Source organism: Cladophialophora yegresii (assembly GCF_000585515.1).
Source record: "Cladophialophora yegresii CBS 114405 chromosome Unknown aczIN-supercont1.4, whole genome shotgun sequence".
NCBI classification, from domain to species: Eukaryota; Fungi; Ascomycota; class Eurotiomycetes; order Chaetothyriales; family Herpotrichiellaceae; genus Cladophialophora; species Cladophialophora yegresii.
Genome location: NW_006913048.1, coordinates 2527546 through 2546294, shown reverse-complemented (window position 1 = coordinate 2546294; position 18749 = coordinate 2527546). Strand labels below are relative to the sequence as shown.

At 54.7% G+C, this 18749-nt stretch overlaps 6 protein-coding genes across 6 annotated transcripts; 3 read left to right on the top strand and 3 right to left on the bottom strand.

The window, feature by feature from the left end:
• Positions 1 to 3894: 3894 nt before the first annotated feature.
• A1O7_06261 (uncharacterized protein) lies at positions 3895 to 4976 on the bottom strand (the record flags this gene model as incomplete). The annotated part of the gene is made up of 3 exons (XM_007760264.1): positions 3895 to 4699; positions 4767 to 4879; positions 4923 to 4976. 3 exons carry the CDS (start codon positions 4974 to 4976, stop codon positions 3895 to 3897), a joined length of 972 nt encoding a protein of 323 aa, XP_007758454.1.
• A 625-nt stretch (positions 4977 to 5601) lies between these two features.
• Positions 5602 to 8412, bottom strand: A1O7_06260 (uncharacterized protein; the record flags this gene model as incomplete). The annotated part of the gene is made up of 1 exon (XM_007760263.1): positions 5602 to 8412. One exon carries the CDS (start codon positions 8410 to 8412, stop codon positions 5602 to 5604), a length of 2811 nt encoding a protein of 936 aa, XP_007758453.1.
• A 1411-nt stretch (positions 8413 to 9823) lies between these two features.
• Positions 9824 to 10402, bottom strand: A1O7_06259 (uncharacterized protein; the record flags this gene model as incomplete). The annotated part of the gene is made up of 1 exon (XM_007760262.1): positions 9824 to 10402. One exon carries the CDS (start codon positions 10400 to 10402, stop codon positions 9824 to 9826), a length of 579 nt encoding a protein of 192 aa, XP_007758452.1.
• Positions 10403 to 11063: 661 nt separating this feature from the next.
• Positions 11064 to 11983, top strand: A1O7_06258 (uncharacterized protein; the record flags this gene model as incomplete). Its single annotated transcript, XM_007760261.1, has 2 exons — positions 11064 to 11087; positions 11135 to 11983. The coding sequence occupies 2 exons, from the start codon at positions 11064 to 11066 to the stop codon at positions 11981 to 11983; spliced, it is 873 nt and encodes a 290-aa protein (XP_007758451.1).
• A 3868-nt stretch (positions 11984 to 15851) lies between these two features.
• Positions 15852 to 16262, top strand: A1O7_06257 (uncharacterized protein; the record flags this gene model as incomplete). Its single annotated transcript, XM_007760260.1, has 1 exon — positions 15852 to 16262. A coding segment is annotated over one exon (411 nt), but the record flags the coding sequence as incomplete, so codon positions are not given.
• A 1012-nt stretch (positions 16263 to 17274) lies between these two features.
• Positions 17275 to 18102, top strand: A1O7_06256 (uncharacterized protein; the record flags this gene model as incomplete). Its single annotated transcript, XM_007760259.1, has 1 exon — positions 17275 to 18102. The coding sequence occupies one exon, from the start codon at positions 17275 to 17277 to the stop codon at positions 18100 to 18102; it is 828 nt and encodes a 275-aa protein (XP_007758449.1).
• Between the last annotated feature and the right edge of the window lie 647 nt (positions 18103 to 18749).

Genomic DNA, 18749 nt, shown 5'->3' with positions numbered 1-18749 from the left:
GACACACATGCACCACAAGCGACCGACCCAAGTTGACGCAATGATCAGTTTAGGGGTCAGAACCCTTTGCTTAATGTCTTCTGGTCGTGCTCTCGTGTTCCTGGTGGTTCAGGGCACCGGGAAGAGGCACCATAAACTCCATGTTTCCATCGCGACCCCCAGAAACAATCTGCCTGCCTGAGCTGTGGAGTTGACTCTTCATGAGACTTACATGCACTCAGGAGAAGAGTAACACCCCTTCTCGCAGCGCAGGGCAGCACAGCGGTGCAGCTTTCTGGAAGGCGCTCCCGGTGGTTGAGCCTGGTTCCTCGGTCGGCTGGTTCGTTGATGCGAAGAAAAGAGGGACGAAGATCCCACGATCTGACGACACCACAATAACACTGTGCCTCAATATCACCTTGACGAGATGCCCTAGTTCCACCTCTGACGGGGCACCCAATCTACCTGGGCGACAAATTGGGACTCATCTTTTCGCTAGCCTAGAAAGAGGCGTACCTGACCGAGACAGAGACCCGACCTCAAACGTGCGACAAACGCACACCAAGACGACGACCACTTCTCGAAGAATCCGTACCAAAGAGGTGGTGGCATGAGATAACATGAGCTGTGAATGATCCACAGCCAGACCCAGACCCAGAGCCAGAACCAAAGCCAGAGCCAGAGCCAGAGCCAGACTCAGACGAGAAGCAGAGCGCCCGCTGTTCCCACGCCCTCATGCTGATACGACCTGACCCGACCTTTCCTCATGGACCGCCTCGCTCCAACTCGATCGCTGGCCTCTCCGGCCACTCGCTTGCTCACTCGCTCGATCCCTCTGCCAGGGCCCATTTCCATCCGGTTTCCACAATACCCTCGACGATCCCATCGTCATAGTCCAACCGTCCCCGTATCCCGCGCCGAACGATGCAGTCTCCTCGAACCGGCAGCCACCGGGTCCGCTCGAAGACGTCCCGCCTCTGGCAATCGCGTCGAGTGGATGGATGGATGGATGGCTGGGAAACATCGAATCCGTTGCCGTAACCACAGAGACGTGCGAGGGCAAGAGAAGGAGATATGCAGGATCTGCCATGGCGAGAACACCCCGTCCACTCGAACCGGCCAGTCACGGTGGCCACCCATCGGACACGCATGTCCAGCCTCTGGCGGTCGCGTCGCGTGGATGGCTGGAACCATTGAATACATTCATAACCACAGTGACGTGCGGGGGCAAGAGAGGGGCATCGCAGTCTGTGCGAGAGCGAGGACGGTTATGTGGCGAACATGAGGGGGTCATGCACTGGTGGGTTGAAGGGCGCGGTGCGGTGCGGTGATGTGTACTCAATCATCTCGAGGTGCAAGTCCACTGCAGTGGGAGCCAAGAGGGAAAGAAAGAAAGCCTGGCTTGTTTCGCGTGACGGGAACCACCAGTACATCGCATACCTGCTTCGGGACAGTCGGACAGATCACGTACATGGCAACGGATGCGTGCAGGTGAGTTGGCGAGTTGGCGAGTGTACCCTAGCACAAGCACAGGCACAGCGTGAGACCACAACACAACACGTGGGTTTCTGGGTCCATTGTGATGCTTGGCGAAACACAAAAAGCATTGAGCGGGCTCGGCCGCAGAACGGTCAGAAATCAAACAAGTATGGTGAATGAGTGTTGGTAGGTCTGAAGACCAGGCTAACAGTAGCTAGCTAGGGGGTTTCTTCTTGCCATATTGATTTGACACCGCGCAAGATGGCATTGACTGTTCTGGACGACCGGCCAGCAGCCGCGGCTCCCGCAACTCTCCTTGCGCTCGCGACTCTCCTGATATTTCACATCCGCCATCGGCAGCCACTGATATCTATCAATTGTCGCTTGTCTCTCAGTGCTGCATGTCTCCAAGTCAGTGGATGGGATTGCGTGCTGTTCAAGGTACTGACCGTGCAGCAAGTGCAGCCGCTACATCCAGAAGGGCCGTGGCCACAGGTGCTGCAGTGAGGCTCCATTCTGAAAGGGTTGGAAGTTTGTTTTGTATCGGGGTTTGTTTGCTGAGTGATTTGGAAAGCTGAGTTGAGGCCGGTGGATGAGATAACAGGTTTGTGGTGAATGAGCAGCACCAAGAACAGGAAAAGGACGTCTTATATAGCTCTGAGGTGACCGTGGTCGTGGGGTGTAACCTTCAGGCCGCAACTGTCGGCTCCTGTCGTGTGACAGAATTTGCAAATGGCTTCGTGTAAACGCACCACGTTGTGGACAGGGTGCGAGCTCAAATCCATCCTGGAAGTCCTCAGCGTGGAGTCGATCGCACTTCCAGCAAATCCAGACGGGTCTCGCGGCCGAGAAAGCGTGGAGACGACCGTAATGCCCTGTCACAGGACTGTGCTCTGGTCTGCTGATAGGGCTTGACAGCGCCTAGTTCTGCGCACGGCGCAGTCAATGCAAGCCCAGCTCAAGCGGAGAGACTGCAGGCATGCCACGTCGTCTGGCCCGCCCTGGGGCGTAGGCTGCTGCATCCGCTACTTGATTCACCGGCTCCGTAGGCAGGTCACGCCTAGATACGGTGTTGATCTCTATTACATCCCACCCTGAACATCTCCTCAATGAGTCTGCTGAGCAGCAAATGCAGGAATTGCTTCTGCCACGGCGATGGATCCTCGACGTTTCAGGGTAGTCTCCGCCCTCGCCCGTGGAAAAACGCGACCATATCGGTCAGAGACTTCCTAGCCTTCATGTAGCACAACCTCTGCGGCCCGACATGCCCTGAGTATTGTGTCACGCATTTAGGCCTATTGAGAGGTAGGAAATGCAATCGGACCGCACCGACGTAGGAGGAGACCCTCGGGTACCAATCACGATAAGCTTACCAAGAGACCGGATTGACATTACGGCTTGTACGAGTGCCGAATCGAGCAGGATTGGACAGTTTGTGCCGAGCGTAGCACCCGTCTCCGAACACCCTTCTCTCCACGCACCCATTGCTGAAGCTCGATTAGGGCAACCTGTGGAAAGTGGGAAGAGATCGTGTCTCTTGTGTTTGAAAAGTTCAATCGCTTTGAATCGGCGCAGTGATAGCAGTTGCTGAGACACTTTGTCTGATCTGCCATGAAGGCCTAGATCCGAGTTCGGTTTCTAGCGGAGCTACACGAGGGTATCTTTTGGGGCAGCCACTGGTCCGAGGCACTCGGTGAGATATTTGCGAGGTGGTGAGGTGCGTAATGGCCCTCATAAAGCTCTGCCCAATGGCAATAGGACTTCCTGTTGCTAAAGATGCTGGACTGTTTGTTCAGGTAGGCTCTCTGCTTCTCTTCTCTTGCTCGGCCTGCACCTGCACATCGTTCTTCGTGCTCGTATCCTGGCTATGGTGTCCCCGTCGGTCGAAAAGGACCGAAGTATCAAGCCATGTTAAAGTGCTTGGTCGAAGGTAGAACGGAATTTGGAGCTACCCTGATATTGTCTGGCTCTTGAGAACTCTGACGCTGCTGCTGTTGGGGCCGGAGCCGGACAGACCGGGACGGAATAGACTCCCAGTCATGGGGCGAACGGCTAGTTTCTGACGTATTGAGGGTCAGTAATGAAGAATCTGTCACGATGGTGCCGTCGTCGCCCGAGTAATGGCAGTCGCTGCAACACACGTTGAGCTGCTCCAGTCGAGGTGCCTTGCACTAACTGGTTCCGAAATGGAGGCATCCATCGCATTCATGATGGTGACGTCTAGCCCTCGTTTCTTTGGTGTCACATGGACTTCGTCGGTCCACGCCGCCTGAGGATCATGGACAAGCCCAAATAGTCCAGTGGCTGATGTGGGCCTTGCATGGTCTTCTAGATTCGAGTACCTTTGTTCCACGGGATGTCTGAGCAGATAGACACGTGGTAACAGCCGTACCAAGGGTGGTGGCGACATCCTCACAACGTCATCGAGTCCAATGCTCAGGACATGACGCGGGTTCCATTAGGGAATGAGGCTTCAGCATTGACGGGTTCTAAGTTTCCGCCATTATGCGTTGCGGCTTGCACGGGAGTCAGGGTCCTGACGAAACCAAACCCTCCTCGACCACTACCATCCGGTCCTTTTGGGGCTCGAACAGGTTGCTGTACATGCGCCTGAGGCAGTCCTGGAGCATGATTAGACGTTGGGCCGCCACTATCTCGCTCTCGGCGCTGAATGTAACTTGAATCCGGTTTCGGGCCGTAGGAAGGATCGTATAATTCACGCTGCTGAGATTCAACTCGTGGTTGATTTCGAGAATTTGCGGCGTGATCCCCCACAGCTCCACCACGACGTCCACCCCTGGCTCCCCGAGCACGATTTGGTGTGGCCGACCTCGAGCCCGGCGGCGTCAGGCTCGCCGGACTAGACTTCCCTGACCTGTTATGACCTTGTGGTTGGAATGAAGACGTGGCGCCGCTGGTCGTGGAGCCGAACAATTCTTTCCTGCGCTCCTCATATCTCTTTTGTTTCTCCTCTCGCTCCTTGGCTGCTTGCGCCTGCCTCTCGGCAAGGGTGGGTTCGCGAGCTTTGAGATCGTCTTCGTCCTCAGAGGACTCTTGGCCAGGAGTGGTTTTGTCATTGCTCAGGCTCAAGTCCTGAATGCCGGCTGTAGGTGGGCGTGGTGACCGGGATTGGATCGTTGGACCTTTTCTCGACAAGAGGACTGGCGGTGCCTTGTACTCGGACCGGAGGGGGACGACATTGCGAGACTCGAGAAAGTAATTGGCCTCTTTCGGACCCTCACTATGAAAAGCATATCTCGGTGTTAGTGGCCTAGATCAGGACAGAACCAACAATCGGAAAGCCATACGCCTCGGCCCACAGTTGACGATTGAACTCAGCCTGCTGCGCCCTTCGCTGCGCCTTTGTCACCTTGGACGAGACTTTCCTTGGTTCTGCGGACTCGGCAGGAGCGAGCTTGCTCTAGAGGAGTCAGCAAGGCGACTGCGAGAGGAATGGAACGTACGTCGTCGGCAGCTGCGGACCATTCGTCCTCCCACGCATCAGGTATCTTGCTCATCGTACGTGCTGTAAGCGGTGATTGAAGCGTAGACCGAGAGAAAGCATATAGATACGCCAGCAGCTGCTGTCAAGCATGTGTCAAGGTTCAAGGAGCAGGTACTTTCAACAAGCGAGCGAGGCTTCGCTACGAAACGCCCGTGGTTCGGGGTGCGAGTGTTCTTCTTGTACGAGGATGTGGGGTTTGCGCGAGATTCTTCGTGCGGAGCGGAAACGATCGAACGCGAGGGAGATGATGCTGAGGGAGGAAGGACCAGGCTCAGCCATCCACTATGAGTCCTTGTCAGCTGCTCGGATCCTGGATGATTCAGAACAATACTGAGGTAAGTATCCCGCTGACGGATTGGAACATGGTCGGTGATGCCTTCCTGGTAACCAGCAGGCGCTACTCCGTACTGTATCTTCATTCCTTGATCCCGTCCAGACGTGCTTAGCTGTCAAGACAGAATAGACCCAACGAAGCTGCATTACCAACAGTATTATTCTGAGTTAGCTATCTTTCTCGCTCAGGACCATATATACAGTTCCGCTGCTCATTATGCGCTTCGTGCGGCCTCGAATTATATGAGGACCGCACGCCTATCCAACATCATAGAGGCCCGCATCTACCCTTGAGCCTCACGTCCTCATGAATCACGGGATGCAGATTCCCGGTACGAGGCATCCACAAATCTACTGTGGAAGGACCTCCCTCTCGAGAAGGTAGACGCAGCATCACTTCGCTTCCTCTTTTCTTTGTTTTGTGCGATCCTCTCCCATTCTTCCCACTCCTTCGCGATCTCCCCGAGGACGGACGCCATCGCTGAAGCGCTCGCCATGAGGCCATGCCCCTCATCATCTAGGACCTTCAACTCACATCGTTTCATGACACTGCGCAACCACCGTACGTTGTCCAGGGGTACCCGCGAGTCCTTGGCGCCGTGGTGAATAACAACTGATCTGGTCACCTCAGGATATCGGAATCCAATAGGCCGACGGCGTTCAAGACACACGACCAGGTCCGTGGCAGGGTTTGCGTTTTGAGTGGCTAGTGTCCAGATACGGTGGGTGAGGGTCTGATTGTAAAGTGCTTGACGTGCCTCTGGGCTTAAGCGGGGAGACATCGGCCGAGTCGTCGCGATGGGTGACTTCGCAGCGGAGAAAGTTTGTCGGCGAGATTCCGACTTTGGACTTGTCGCTGCTGCTCCCTGCATTCTGAGCGATTCGTTGTTGGCTTGATAACAGGACATGCCACGTGCTCGATTCGGCGTCCCAGTCGATGGCCGTTCGGGTTCGAACTCGGGAATGTTGTCTCGGAACGGGCTATCCTCGTTTGGATCGCGGTCGGCATAGTCTAGATGTAATTCTAGGCTCTCTATTTGTATTTGCTTGTTCTTCTTGGACTTTAGTGGTTTCGTGTCCACGGACGCGCTAGTGGCAGTCAAGAACCTCGAATTGGCGACCTTGAGTATTTGCGCGGGTAGAACGCTGAGGATTTTGTGCGTGAAAGGTAGATTAGCAACTGGTTGGGAATCTGGTCCTATGGCGGCTCCTTTTGGCATCTGCGACGGTGGTATCCAGGGTGCCAGCAGATGGATGCGCCCGCGTAAATATTGGGGCATCTTCAAAGCGGTCGCCAGTGCGTAAATTGCACCCGCCGAGTGCGCAAGCAGAGAAAATCTGGTGATCTCCAGCGAGTTGCAGAGGACGGCAACATCATCGACCCAATTCAGTGGTGTGCATTGAGACTCGGACAGCGGTGAGCTTGCCCCTACTCCAGGTCTGTCCGGAGTGATCAGCCTCAAGCGTAGAGTCCTTGCGAGTTCATCGTAGAAGGCCGTTAGGTATCGGGTCAACCCCATTCCCACACAGCAAAAAACGACGAAGCCATTGGGATCTCCAACCTCTGAAAACGCAATCGTTCGGCCGGTCCGCGGGTGGCGGATCTTTTGCGTAAAGCGCGGCGCTCCGAGGAACGCCTCGACCTCTTCTGTGATGGACTTCATCTCTGCCAAAGCCGGGTCTTGTTTAGTCGTGAACCCAGCAGAATTCCTTTGGGTGTGCGGCCCCGCATTCTGATACAAGCTGTTGCCCCGGGATGGAGCTGCGCTCGGTGGGTTGGACATGGAAGGCCTCGCATCAATAGGCGGGCTGGGAGGCTCCTTTGGAGGCTTTGTCAAAAAATCAGGCATACCGGCCAAATCTGTAGGAGTAACAGTCGCGGTTAAGTCGCGCGGGCTTTCGACTTCGGGTGATTCGACTACCACCTCTGTGACAGAAAGTCTGGAGCTCTGATATGGGCTGGATCGTCGTGAAGAAAGCTTGGGCGTAGCAATCGTATGTCTCTTTGAGGCTCGTTCTGATTTGCGTGCTTCGTGTCGCCATTCCTTCTGCCTCTTCTCCCGAGCTTCCTGGAGTTCCCGGATTCGTCGCACTGTTGAATTGTCCCCTTCGATTAGCTCGGCATCGATGTTGAGTTCTTTTAGGTCACGGCCTGAGAAGGAATATCGGTTTTGTTGGTCCTGAGACGCATCCGACATCCCGGTAACGCTGCGCCGCAGTGATGACCGCCGAGATGGAATCAAGTGAGAACCCAGGTCACCTCTACTCAGTCGCAAAGCAGCGATAGTGGTACCATCGTTCAGGCTTTGGTCGAGAGGGGTACTGCTGCTTGAGTAGCCATCAACAGACGGAGACCGAGTAGGCCATTTGTTTTCCTTCTCCTGTTCGATGCTGTAGAGGGATTCGGCCTTCCGTCGCCTGTCCGACGAAACACGCCTTGGAGGGATGGGCCGACTGGTCGCCATTTCATAAACAGATTCGGCGGTCTGCCTCCTGAGTGTGGAACTCAAACCACTGACAAATGAAAAGGAAGAGCCGGCGCTCGAGCGGTTACGCCTGTCAATGCTTGGTAGTCCCACACCATCGGACTCGGCACGAGACTTCAGACTGTGTACAGACGCCGCACGCGACTTCAGACTGTGAATAGACTCTTGGGGGCCTAGAGTAGGCTGCGACGACATGCTCAGTGAGCGGATGAACGATCGACTCGACCGCTTAGAGAGTGGCGGCGGTCTTCTTGCGTACTTGATCACCGGCGGAGCGGCGGGCTCTCCCTCGCTGCTTTCATCGGTGATGGGTGGGTCGTTCTGCTCTCTATCCAGATCATCCGGATCGGGTGGTTCGGGCGAGGGGGAGCGACTGTATGCGTCTGTGGAGATCTCGATATTTGTCTCTGGGACGGCGTCTTGTCTGACATAGGTCGATGCAGATATCTTGCTCAGAGACTCAATCAGCGAGGAGATGACCTGGACTGACTCCGACGGCGTCGCGGGGAGGGAGGACAGGGTTGACAATTGCGCGAAGCCGGCCTGTGGGGGACTGGTGACGGCCTCAGAGGTCAAATTGTGGTCGTAAGAGTCTTCGTATGAATGTGCAACATCGCTGCGAAAGTCCATGCCTCACATTGGCAGTGCTGTGGAAGATGCGGCTGAGGCGTGTCGAGGTGTCGAGCCCAGGAGCGCAGGTGCATGCACAATCGCGGAACAGCGCAGGCTCGCAGGGAACGAACAGGGGGACAGGGAAAGGTCTACGGGGTCCACCAATCGGAGCCGCTGTTCTTGGATACGCGAAATTTGGGCAAATATCCTTTTAATCCTATGCGCAAGCTCAAGCTTGAAAGGGTCGCGAAGACATCTCTGGCTTTGAACCGAAGCCTCGTGGTCCGCGAAAAAGCACAGTGGCAGAAATGCAGTACGGTACGAAAGCGGATGGTCGAGGAGGAAGCTGCATACGCGTGGGTTATCAGTTCAACAGTGCAAAAGATCAAGTCCGCGAATCGCCATGTTGAATTGCCGGGGATGGTGGAAAGGGTCATGCCGGTGGATGCAGGTTCGAAGTTGGATGGCTTGAGACGAGCCAGGGGAGTGAGGACGGGCGCTGATCAGCCGCCCGTCCGCCAGTCGAACGACCAGTCAATCTAAGCTTGACTGTTAGCTGCAGTATGCGGAAAATTCAAAGCAAGGCACCGCAGCGAGCTTCGCACTCTGTATCCAATCCCAATCGCTGCCTGCAAGAACTGCTGCGAAAGAGCTGGAGGCTGGCATGTGGGAGAGACAAGTCTGCACAGAAACGACAGCAAGCGCCACGCCTTCAACGGCCGCCAGGGTAAATTCTCCGCCTCGTCCACGGCTCGACACGACTAAAAGTCCATAATCTCCGTGTCTTGGAAACACAATAGCCTATGAACTGCCGAGAATTTATAGCTCACCAGTACCACAAAGTACCACATGGTGGGATTCAGCTAATGAGACGGAGAAACAGCCCTACACAGTACATGTAGATAGGGTCACTGGATGCTCCTCGTGCACAATGCAGCCAATTGTGGATGGTGCTAGAGTGCGCGGAATCTGCCTCCAATGCACTGCCTAACGGTTCCGTCTGATGAGCTGTCTAAAGCTCTGAGTATGTTCGTGTATGAGCGGGTCTATTGTCATCGCAGCCTGATGCGGAGAGTTTCTTCCATCTATCAACGCAATGTAGATCTAATGTATTCTTGGAATCTTGTGAGGCCAAAACTCGCTGATTTCACCGACCAGGAGCAAACCAACAAAAGCCATGAAACGATGGCTCCTTCCCCTAACGCCGCGCTGAAAACACAATGCGTATGCTGCACTTTTCCCATACCCCAATCTATCGTAGAGCACACCCAAAAAGGATCGATAGGTATTGCGCTATGAGTCGTGTTGCAGAACGCCACCCATGATCTGGCCGAGTCTAAGAGTCGTGGTAACGTGAAGTGGTCGATGATATCGCTAAGTCGAAGGGAAAGCCAGGAAGGGGTAGCTGTAGCCATTGCCGCATGTCGTATCATAGGTTAAGCGGCACGCCTGCTTTTAACCTCTGTCGTTCTTCGCCAAAAACCCTCCTCGACATCTCCAGGACCATCTCGAAGCCTTCACGGCCGCGAGCTGCGTTCTCCCGAAACCGTTCGACACTGGCTTCTTCGATCTTGGTCCGTATCTTTTGCCATCCGCCACATAGTGCTACGATCTTGGCTTGCTGGTTGAACTCTGTCTTCTCTTTTGGGTTGGTCGAGGAAGCCTGATAGACGACAGTCTCGCGGCATTCCAAAAGGTTGGACCAGGTCAGGTTGGTGCTGCACATAGTAACCTTTTGTGACCCCGGGTCGACGTATGAGACTTCGTAGACGTAACTGGTGGTCTCGCCACCCAATATGCTCAGAATCCATTTCGGTGCGTTTTGCTGGCATGTAATAAGACGCTCGGTACGCAGGATTCCTGTTTGAGCATCGACGTGGCGAGAGACAGTATCGACGGCAAGAACATGGGGAGCCTTCTCGTTCCAAGGGCAGTATTTCCGCCAGTTATTCGTGCTGACCTCTTCCCAGGAATAGTCGAAGGTATACGATGATGAGAAGATCTTCATGGTAGCTGAAGGAGATGGATCGGCAGAGGGGAAATTGATGAGATTCGGCGAGCAGCAAATCGTGAAATCGTTAATGAGGAAAGCCGAGGCGCGTCTAATGATCGCAGTCTTTGTCTATCGATGGTCAAGGATTCTGACAGTCTAAAGCCAGCCGCTCAAAGCAAGAGAACAAAGAAAAGATCGTGCGAGTGATGAAAGGCGATGTGGACAAGTCGTCGAGATATGTTGTTGCCGACGAGCAAAAGGAAGGTGAGTAGCCAGGTACTTTCACGGAGTTCGGCCCCCTTCTCCAACAAATTTTTCGCCGGGATGCAGAAAGAGCGGGAAAGGTCGGAAAGCCAAACTACAGGCTGGTGATTGGCTCAAGGGTTTCTACCTGTCGCTTGAACAAAACACCGGCAAAATGGCCAGTGACTGACATGAATGACAAAGACAAGAGGTGCAATTCGGGCATGTCTGACAGCGACGCGTGACCTACTCGCGCCCGAGTTCTCCTCACCCAGCAATCAATTCAGCCATTTTCGGGATAGCTTTGCCGAAGCCAAAGTCAAAGCGATCCAGATCTCTGTCGCCTGCGCACCATTCGCCCGTAGTTCTCCAAGTCCCTCACCTGAACTCTGTATGACATAGCACACCTTCATTCAGCCATCAATCCTGCACCATGTCGGAGTACTGGAAATCAACGGTAAGCTCATTCCAGAACTGAGTCGCACCTTGCTAACTGGTGCTCAGCCAAAGTATTGGTGCAAGCACTGCAGCACGTATGTCAAAGACACTCCGTTCGAACGCAAACAGCATGAGAATACTGGAAAGCATCAGAACAACCTCAAACGGTTTCTGCGAGACATCCAGAATAACCATGAGCGAGGAGAGAGAGAAAAAGAACGCGCAAAGTCAGAGGTCCAAAGGTTGAAGGGTATCGCCGCTGATGACACAAATAAATCCTTAACCTCACCGTACTCCGTCTCGAAACCCACGCCTTCTGCCCACAAATCTGCCACGGGGCCGCCAGGTATAGCAGATCGCAAGAGACAATGGGCGCAGCTGGCCGAGATGGGCATCAAGGTACCCGAGGAGTTCCGCTCTGAGGTGGCCATGGCGGGTGATTGGCAGATGTTGTCGCAGCAAGTCGTTGATGAAGCCCCTCTGAGTACAGGTATCAAGAAGCGCAGATACGAAGGCCAGGAAGACGACGAAGAGGAGAAAGAAGCAGCTGGTGAGGCTGTTGTGCGACGCGGTTGGGGTGCTACCACCAAGGCATATCCTGGCCATGACATCGCTGATCTTGATGACCTCCTCTCTGGCTCAATCCCGGTCAAGACAGAAAAGCCAGGTTCGCAGATTAAAGGTGAGAGAGTCACGTCTGTGAAACAGGAAAATAACCCTGCACTCACTCAAGACGAAAGCTCGGCCGGAAATGATACCTTGCCAAAAGTCGAGGCTCGCTCAGGCGACGACCCAGTGACACATAAAGTCGTGAAAGAGGAGCCCGAGGCAACTCAAGCGGCGATACTCAAGGATCAAGCCCCAGCGGAAGTTTCAATGCCTGTTTTCAGAAAACGCCGGGCGAAAGCGTCTTGAAAAGATGAAACAGATACCCTCGTCTTGTCGAACCGGGATAGTTGACGACCGTACGTAACCTCGGCCGGCCACAAGCGAACCGACGCCCAAGATAAGCGAGATCATGAATAATTGTCGACTGATTGCCTTTGTTCCAAGCAAACTCTCATATGAGGGCATGTCCAACCATTGGTGCACAGCAATAACAGACTCGCGAGTGGCTGAACCACGTGGGATTTAACTGCTGGTTACACAGTTGCACAAGCATTCTAACATGACAGCCGTGGCAGGTCCGTTACGGCCCTGAAGCAAACGTCCCAACTCTGGCGTTGCTGAGAGTAGGGACGCGATAAGACAAGCAGCACAACAAATCGAAATGAAATTTCGCCCTAGCCGTAAACCATAGCTGTCCTGCACTGGCTTAATTGACACCGAGAGGTCTATTAACGTATGCACATCCTCCTGCGAACTCAAGCTCCAAGTGGTAAGCTTCCGTAGGCAGTCAGACTCAGCTGAATTAATTCAACGAACGGTCATCAGCCGCCCGCACGGCCTTACCGGGGTATGCAGTGCATGAGCTGAATGTCATCATGGCCAATAATGGCGGGGTTCTGGGGATACACGGCCTCTTTCGAGAAGTACGGAGTACGAATACTCGCATCGTCATCCTCGTTTAATTATCCCTTGACACATCGGGAAGCTACCCAATACTCTTTGGCCTGCACGCAGCCGTAAGGAAGCACAAGCGGCACCCTCGCAGCTTCGCCATGACCTAAGGTAGGGTCTCGGTCGGTTCTGCAACCTACTCGAGCCTACCGCATCTGCCCAGCCAAGCATCCGAGTCGCTCGGAGAATAATTTGCTGCATCTTCGCAACGGAGAAGACGATCCTTGAATATCAGGCAGCACCAGATCTCACTCAACGCAAATACTGGCGGACACGATTCAGTTTACGAAACTGGTTCACCCTGTCGCATTGCAGCGCTCCGTACCCATGCAGCAATGCGTACATGAACAGGCTGTTATGAATGTATTATCCACAAACCCTTGCAAATCGGCGAGTCGAGGCTCGCAGGGGTCAAGGCCGCTGATTGCATGTTTCCCCAGCGCTGTCTCAGGGTATGGTTTCATGCACTGGTTGTGTTGCCCAGGCGGTTCATGTGACACTGAAGGCGATGTCGAGACGCTTGGGTGACAAATGGTACCTCGACGGTACCGGATCAGAAACGGACCATCGTGCGTCGCAGCAGGGGGTTGGGCGATCATGACGGGACTGTGCGAGCGTTCCTGGATCAGGGAGCAAACACATCAGAGTCACCGGCGCTCAGAAGCCGCGCAAACCAAGCCACGCATGTCGGAGCGAGGTAGAAATTGTCTCGCTAAGAAGCATGCACAAAGTTAAAATGTCTGTACGCCGGGAGATAGGTGGATGAGCGAGACGTGGTGGAGTTTGGCGTACAAGTACGGAGCAGCTGGCGTCGACAAGTGAGTCGTCAAGCATCGTCTACTTTGCTTGAGGACAGGTTCCTGCGCTATTTTCCTGCTAGCCGTCTGCAGATTTTCGAACACTTGTTTCACTTGATAGCGTGACGGGGTTGTGGTGATCAAACCGCGAAACTCCAGGACGCATCACACGCCAACCCGCTTGCGAATCTGAAAATTCGTCTATCGCCTTCCCCTCACCCCAACCACCGCGTTAGCTGAACGGCATGCCGGCAGTCAGTGCAATTGCTGGGAGCGAACCAGGACTGAAAAGAGAAACAGGCCCACAAAGCGGGGTGCGCAGTCTGACCAGGTAGCTAAGGCATGAATCATTTCTGGAGCCAGCAAGGCATTAGGAATGGACTGCTGCGATGCTTTGGATGCTGACATGGTCACATCCACAGACAGCCTCAGAGGAAGAACACGGAGTTGCACTATGCTCGAGTAGGGACAGTCAAGGAGCGAGCTGCAGATGCTTGGGCGAGACTACTGGCCTCGGTTACAGAAGTGGGAATCCATATTGGCTTTTCTCATCCCAAATTGTGGACGCTTGACTGATACGACTCCATTTCTCGAAAATGCACTAGCAGGGTTCTAGAGTCGCTTGGCAACGGTCAAGCAGGAGCGTCCAGCAGTGGGAGCGATCACTGTATGCTGCTCTTTCGGGATATTGGACTCGGTGAGGCCAGGCCATCCAATTGCTATTGCGTACTCGTACAGTAGACAAACAGGAACTGATCGACGACATCACCATCGGAAGGCGAACGGGCGGAAAGGCGGAATTACATACTCGAGGGTACGTGAGCCACCGTTTCTGTGGCACTGCCGTCCGTGTTGTCTGTGCTCTCGTGCCTTCCCACGCTCGCCATCATGTCCATGCTGGCTCCCTTATCACAGCAACCTGGCTCCGACGTCAGTAGACGATCACCCTCCGTTATGTGAAGTACTGGTACCCACCATTCGGAGCATTCAGAGGAAGCGGTCTTGAAGCGCACGCGTTAGTCCTTCGGTAACCGGGGCTATCCCATTTCCAGCTTCGTCGCTTTCAGCTTGTGGCCTGCCGTTACTGTGTATAGCTAGCAGCGCCGATGCATAAACAATGCAACCGGCCTTTGAGCTGAAAAGGCTAGGAGTGGGCAACGCCGGCGAACAGACAGTGTCAGTGCAAGATGAGGCAGGGCCCTAAGGTGCTTAGACTTGGGCCTAATGTCGTCTGGCGCCGGGAGATGCCCTAAGCGAGAAGCCTCTTGACTGGGTACCAGGGGGTTTGGCAAAACTCTCTGCTCAGCAGAGCAGAGACGAGTCCACCACTGTCCCATAACTTCTCATCTCTGCCTCCTGCTACTGGTGAGAGTTGGTTGACAGACCTGTCAACAGCTGCGAGTTCCGGCCCGTTCGGGGCTTCGTGGAGTCGTGCGAGTCCATTTTCCTCCATCGTCTGCCTACTAGCGCTCGAGGTCAAAGATGGCTTTTGGGACACGACTTGGGTCGCCAGGCTACGGAGCGAGGGACTTCGAATTGCAGCACGTCCCCCAGATAATGCTTGTCGTCTAGGGCGGCTGGCGAGTCGAAGCGACTCGAAGCGAGGCTCGTTCCAATTTCGCCATCGCAAATCTGATTCATGCTCACTGCGCTTCGGCACTTAGGACGTCCGCGACGCCTTGAGCAACGAACGATCGCTCAAACGGTCAAAGCCGGTAGCCACTGGGGACTGGTGACCGTTTCACGGGCCCCAAACGGGTGACCAAGCACTCCAGAAAAGCCCCCTGTCCTGTCGAGCCCTGCCAGTGGAACTCGAATGCCTGTCCGTCCCTCCAGCCAGTGCTATGCCACCTTGGTCCTCCATCCAAGTCATCTGTTACTACTCCGTATGTGCAGGCACTGCCATACGCTGCATACTCTAAACATCCTTCCAGTACTTTGCTCTCTTCGCATCCTCGCTTCGCGCTTCAACCTCGTTATTGCCCGGCTGCTTGTTTCCGTCTTGCGTCCGTCTGGTTGTCTGCGTTGCTCGGTTGTTGCTTTGTATGTCGTTTCCTTCTCTGCATCGATCTTGCTTGTCTATTGCCAACGACGTATTTTGGTCTCGGTCTGTCGGGCATATACAACATATCTGTCGGCGGAACAAACAAGCAAAACCTCCCGGAAGCGTCACCGGAGCGAGGTGTTGTGTATGGACGCTGACCAGCTGAAACTTTCAGAAGAGGGACGTTCAACTCGGTGTTCGGAAGAGAGACGCTGAAGTGGTTGTTTTGTGGGAGAAAGAGGTCGACGGCGTCAACCCCCACGGAGCTCGCGATCGATATCACCTTCGAGTCGAGTCGCACCATCGCATCCTTCGCGGCTAGGTCTCCACGCTGGGAACAGCAGGAGGCGGAGAGAAAGCGAGCCTAATGAACTACTCCAACATGAGCACGGCGGCTTTACAGTCTTCGACGTCGTCGATCAGCCTTCCGCCGATCAGCAGCATCGATTTCCACGCGCATATGGCACATCGATCAGAACCAGAAGTTGTGCAACCTTTACCACCCCCACCACCGTCACAACAGCGTGTGCTACCACCGTTGCCATACCCTTATGCAGCTCGACCAGGGCCGCCGCCAGTGCCGCCGCCGCCCATGCCTCACGAGTACATGCAAGCACGACCGATGTATCCGGGGATGCCTTCACCGTACCAGCCCATGCCGGGAAGGATGGCCCTGCCGTCAACCACCGACCCTAGTCTGATCGTTGCGCCGCCCCGTCACAAAGCCAAAGAGGTGAAGAGACGGACGAAAACCGGCTGTTTGACGTGCCGAAAACGGCGCATTAAGGTGAGTCCGGGTTCGATTTTTACTGCACGTTGTACCGCCATTTCAGCATTGTCGAGCACTCCCTTTCCTTCTCTACCCATCGCTCGGTGGCGACCGCAACCATGTGTCAAATGCCACCGCCAGGCAAATTGGACAGTGGGCGCATAGCAAGGCCAGGCCACAGAACGAGCCTGGGGCGAGGGCAACTTTACACGGAGCTCCACTTGGGCTAGTGGGTGATAGCCGTGGGTGGCGCCTAGCACCAAAGTCCAGGGGAGCGCCCGCCCCCCAAGGCGCAGGCCTATTTAGGCCTCGGGCATTGTGATCGACGCTGCCATCTCCGCCGTGTCACAAAACCTTCGCGACCTTCCATCCCGGACTCAACCGCGCTACACGGTTTTCCATCCTAGGCGACTCCATCCTTCAACGCCCCTTCCCTCGTCTCGAGATTACTCCCTCACCTCTGCTCCCTGTTTGGGAGCACGGCAGAAGTTTCCCTCGCGTCCACTTGCGCGCGCTGCTGTACCGAGACCTCACCCCTCCTCTGACTCTCCTGTACCTTGCATGGCACTAATCACCGATATTCACTTGACAGTGCGATGAAGGTCGACCCGAGTGCAGGAATTGCATGAAGAGCAAGCGCACCTGTCAAGGCTACGATCCAGTCTTCCAGGCGCAAGGGCCTCATTCGCTGCACCCAGCGCCATCGTCGTCCTCAGCACCCAACAGCAGCAACTCCAACCCCCCTCCACCGTCCTCGATTAGTGCTCCAGGGCGGAGATTTTCGGGCACTCCCATCAGCCCTTCAGCCCCGAATCACAATTCCTCAATCGTGTCGAGTTCACCTCGAGACCACAACGAATACCCCTTCCCGCGGCCGCCGGAACAGCTCCTGCCTCACATCAATCAGCCATATCACATGGACGGCACCCACCACACTGGCCTGGCTCCGTATCCCCCGCCACCGCCGTCTGGACGAAGTGAGTGGAGCTGAGGCTAGCGTTTACTCTATCGTCTGACTTTTGGTACCAGTGCATTAATGATGGAGACCGGCACTCGACGGCCCATGAGGACCATTGAGTCTATCTGTACAATTGCTGGCACCAAAATCCCGAGTGTACCACCGATTCCACCTGATTCCGTTCCTAACCTCGAGTCTATCCGAAAAGTGTACGATGTGGCGTTCGTTCCGGGTCTTGACCGCCTGTTGGAGACAGGGCAGTCCAAATGGTTTGCCAACCACGGGTTTCCTTTACTCTGCACGGACCGCACTCAACTGGGCAATATGTTGGCGTATCTGACGTTAGTAAGTAACCACGCAGACACGCCTGTGGAGAATGCGACCTTAGCCAGTCAAGAAGCCCGGGTCACCTGGGCCATGCTCGAACTGTGCGTCCGACCAGAACATGACGGCGGCGAAGAGGCGGATCAGCTGGCGCTTCGATGCCGAGCCCTTGGTGCGACTCTGACCGGAGAATCTTTCAGCAACCCCACGGCCTCCATGTCGGACTTTGTGCATCAAGAGGAAGCTGAGCCAGCAGAACCAAAGGAGACGACGCTCGAAAAACAGCTCGCCCGGAGGTCCGAAGAGTTTTGGAAGTTGGTCGAAGCGGCAGCTGCCACACAGTCTCCCTCTGGCCTAGGCCTGTCGGCGGAAGCGGTGCGTCGATGTCGACCTTTACTAGATGGCATGGAGAACAGGGACATAATCTACAGTTTAATGCTGCTGGCGACTGGTGGAAACGGTGATCTCACTTCTGAACGAGAACTCGCAAAGAGATACCTGGAGACACAGGCAAACGGACGTGCTACGAATCAAGTATTTGCGACTATATCCGGCATGGCGTTGAGGGCGTTTGAGGCCTAAGATTTGGCCACATCCGGGGCTCAGTGACAAACAACCACTTGCATAGTTCTTCGCACATGCTCGTTCTTCGGTACACCAAGATATGGCAGACATACATACCCTTTCTGTACAGCCAAATATGGGGCGCTCTCTGGAAAATCAAAGCTCTATTCTACTCATACTCTCGTAATCAGATGCGGTTCAAAGCCGCTTCTACTCCGTATCACTAGTTCCTACTGTGTATGTTGGCCAGCGCTCTATTGCGCATGCACGTGGTACACGCAGAGAACAGGTACGAATGCAAGTGCCGGTGCCGAATTCCAATTCAGCTGCAGATCGTACAGTAATTATGAAGTCACAGAACCTCTCCTGAGTACTTAGGTACCTACGTACTCACGTCCTCACGTACTCTACGATACTGTATAGAAAGTAGGTCTTCGAACCTGAGTCCGCCTCGCCTCGCCTCGATCTCGAAGCCATTCATCGCCTCGCTGTCCGTCAATCCGGTGAAGTTGACCCGGAACCGAAGCACGCGTGCCGCTTGGGTTCAGGCGCCGAGCAGGACGTCAGATAAGTTCAGGTTCCTCACAAGTACCTAAGGAGTACCGAGTGCCTGCACTACTTCAGCTTGACGTGATTAGGTAGGTACTGTCATGGTATGTGTTGTG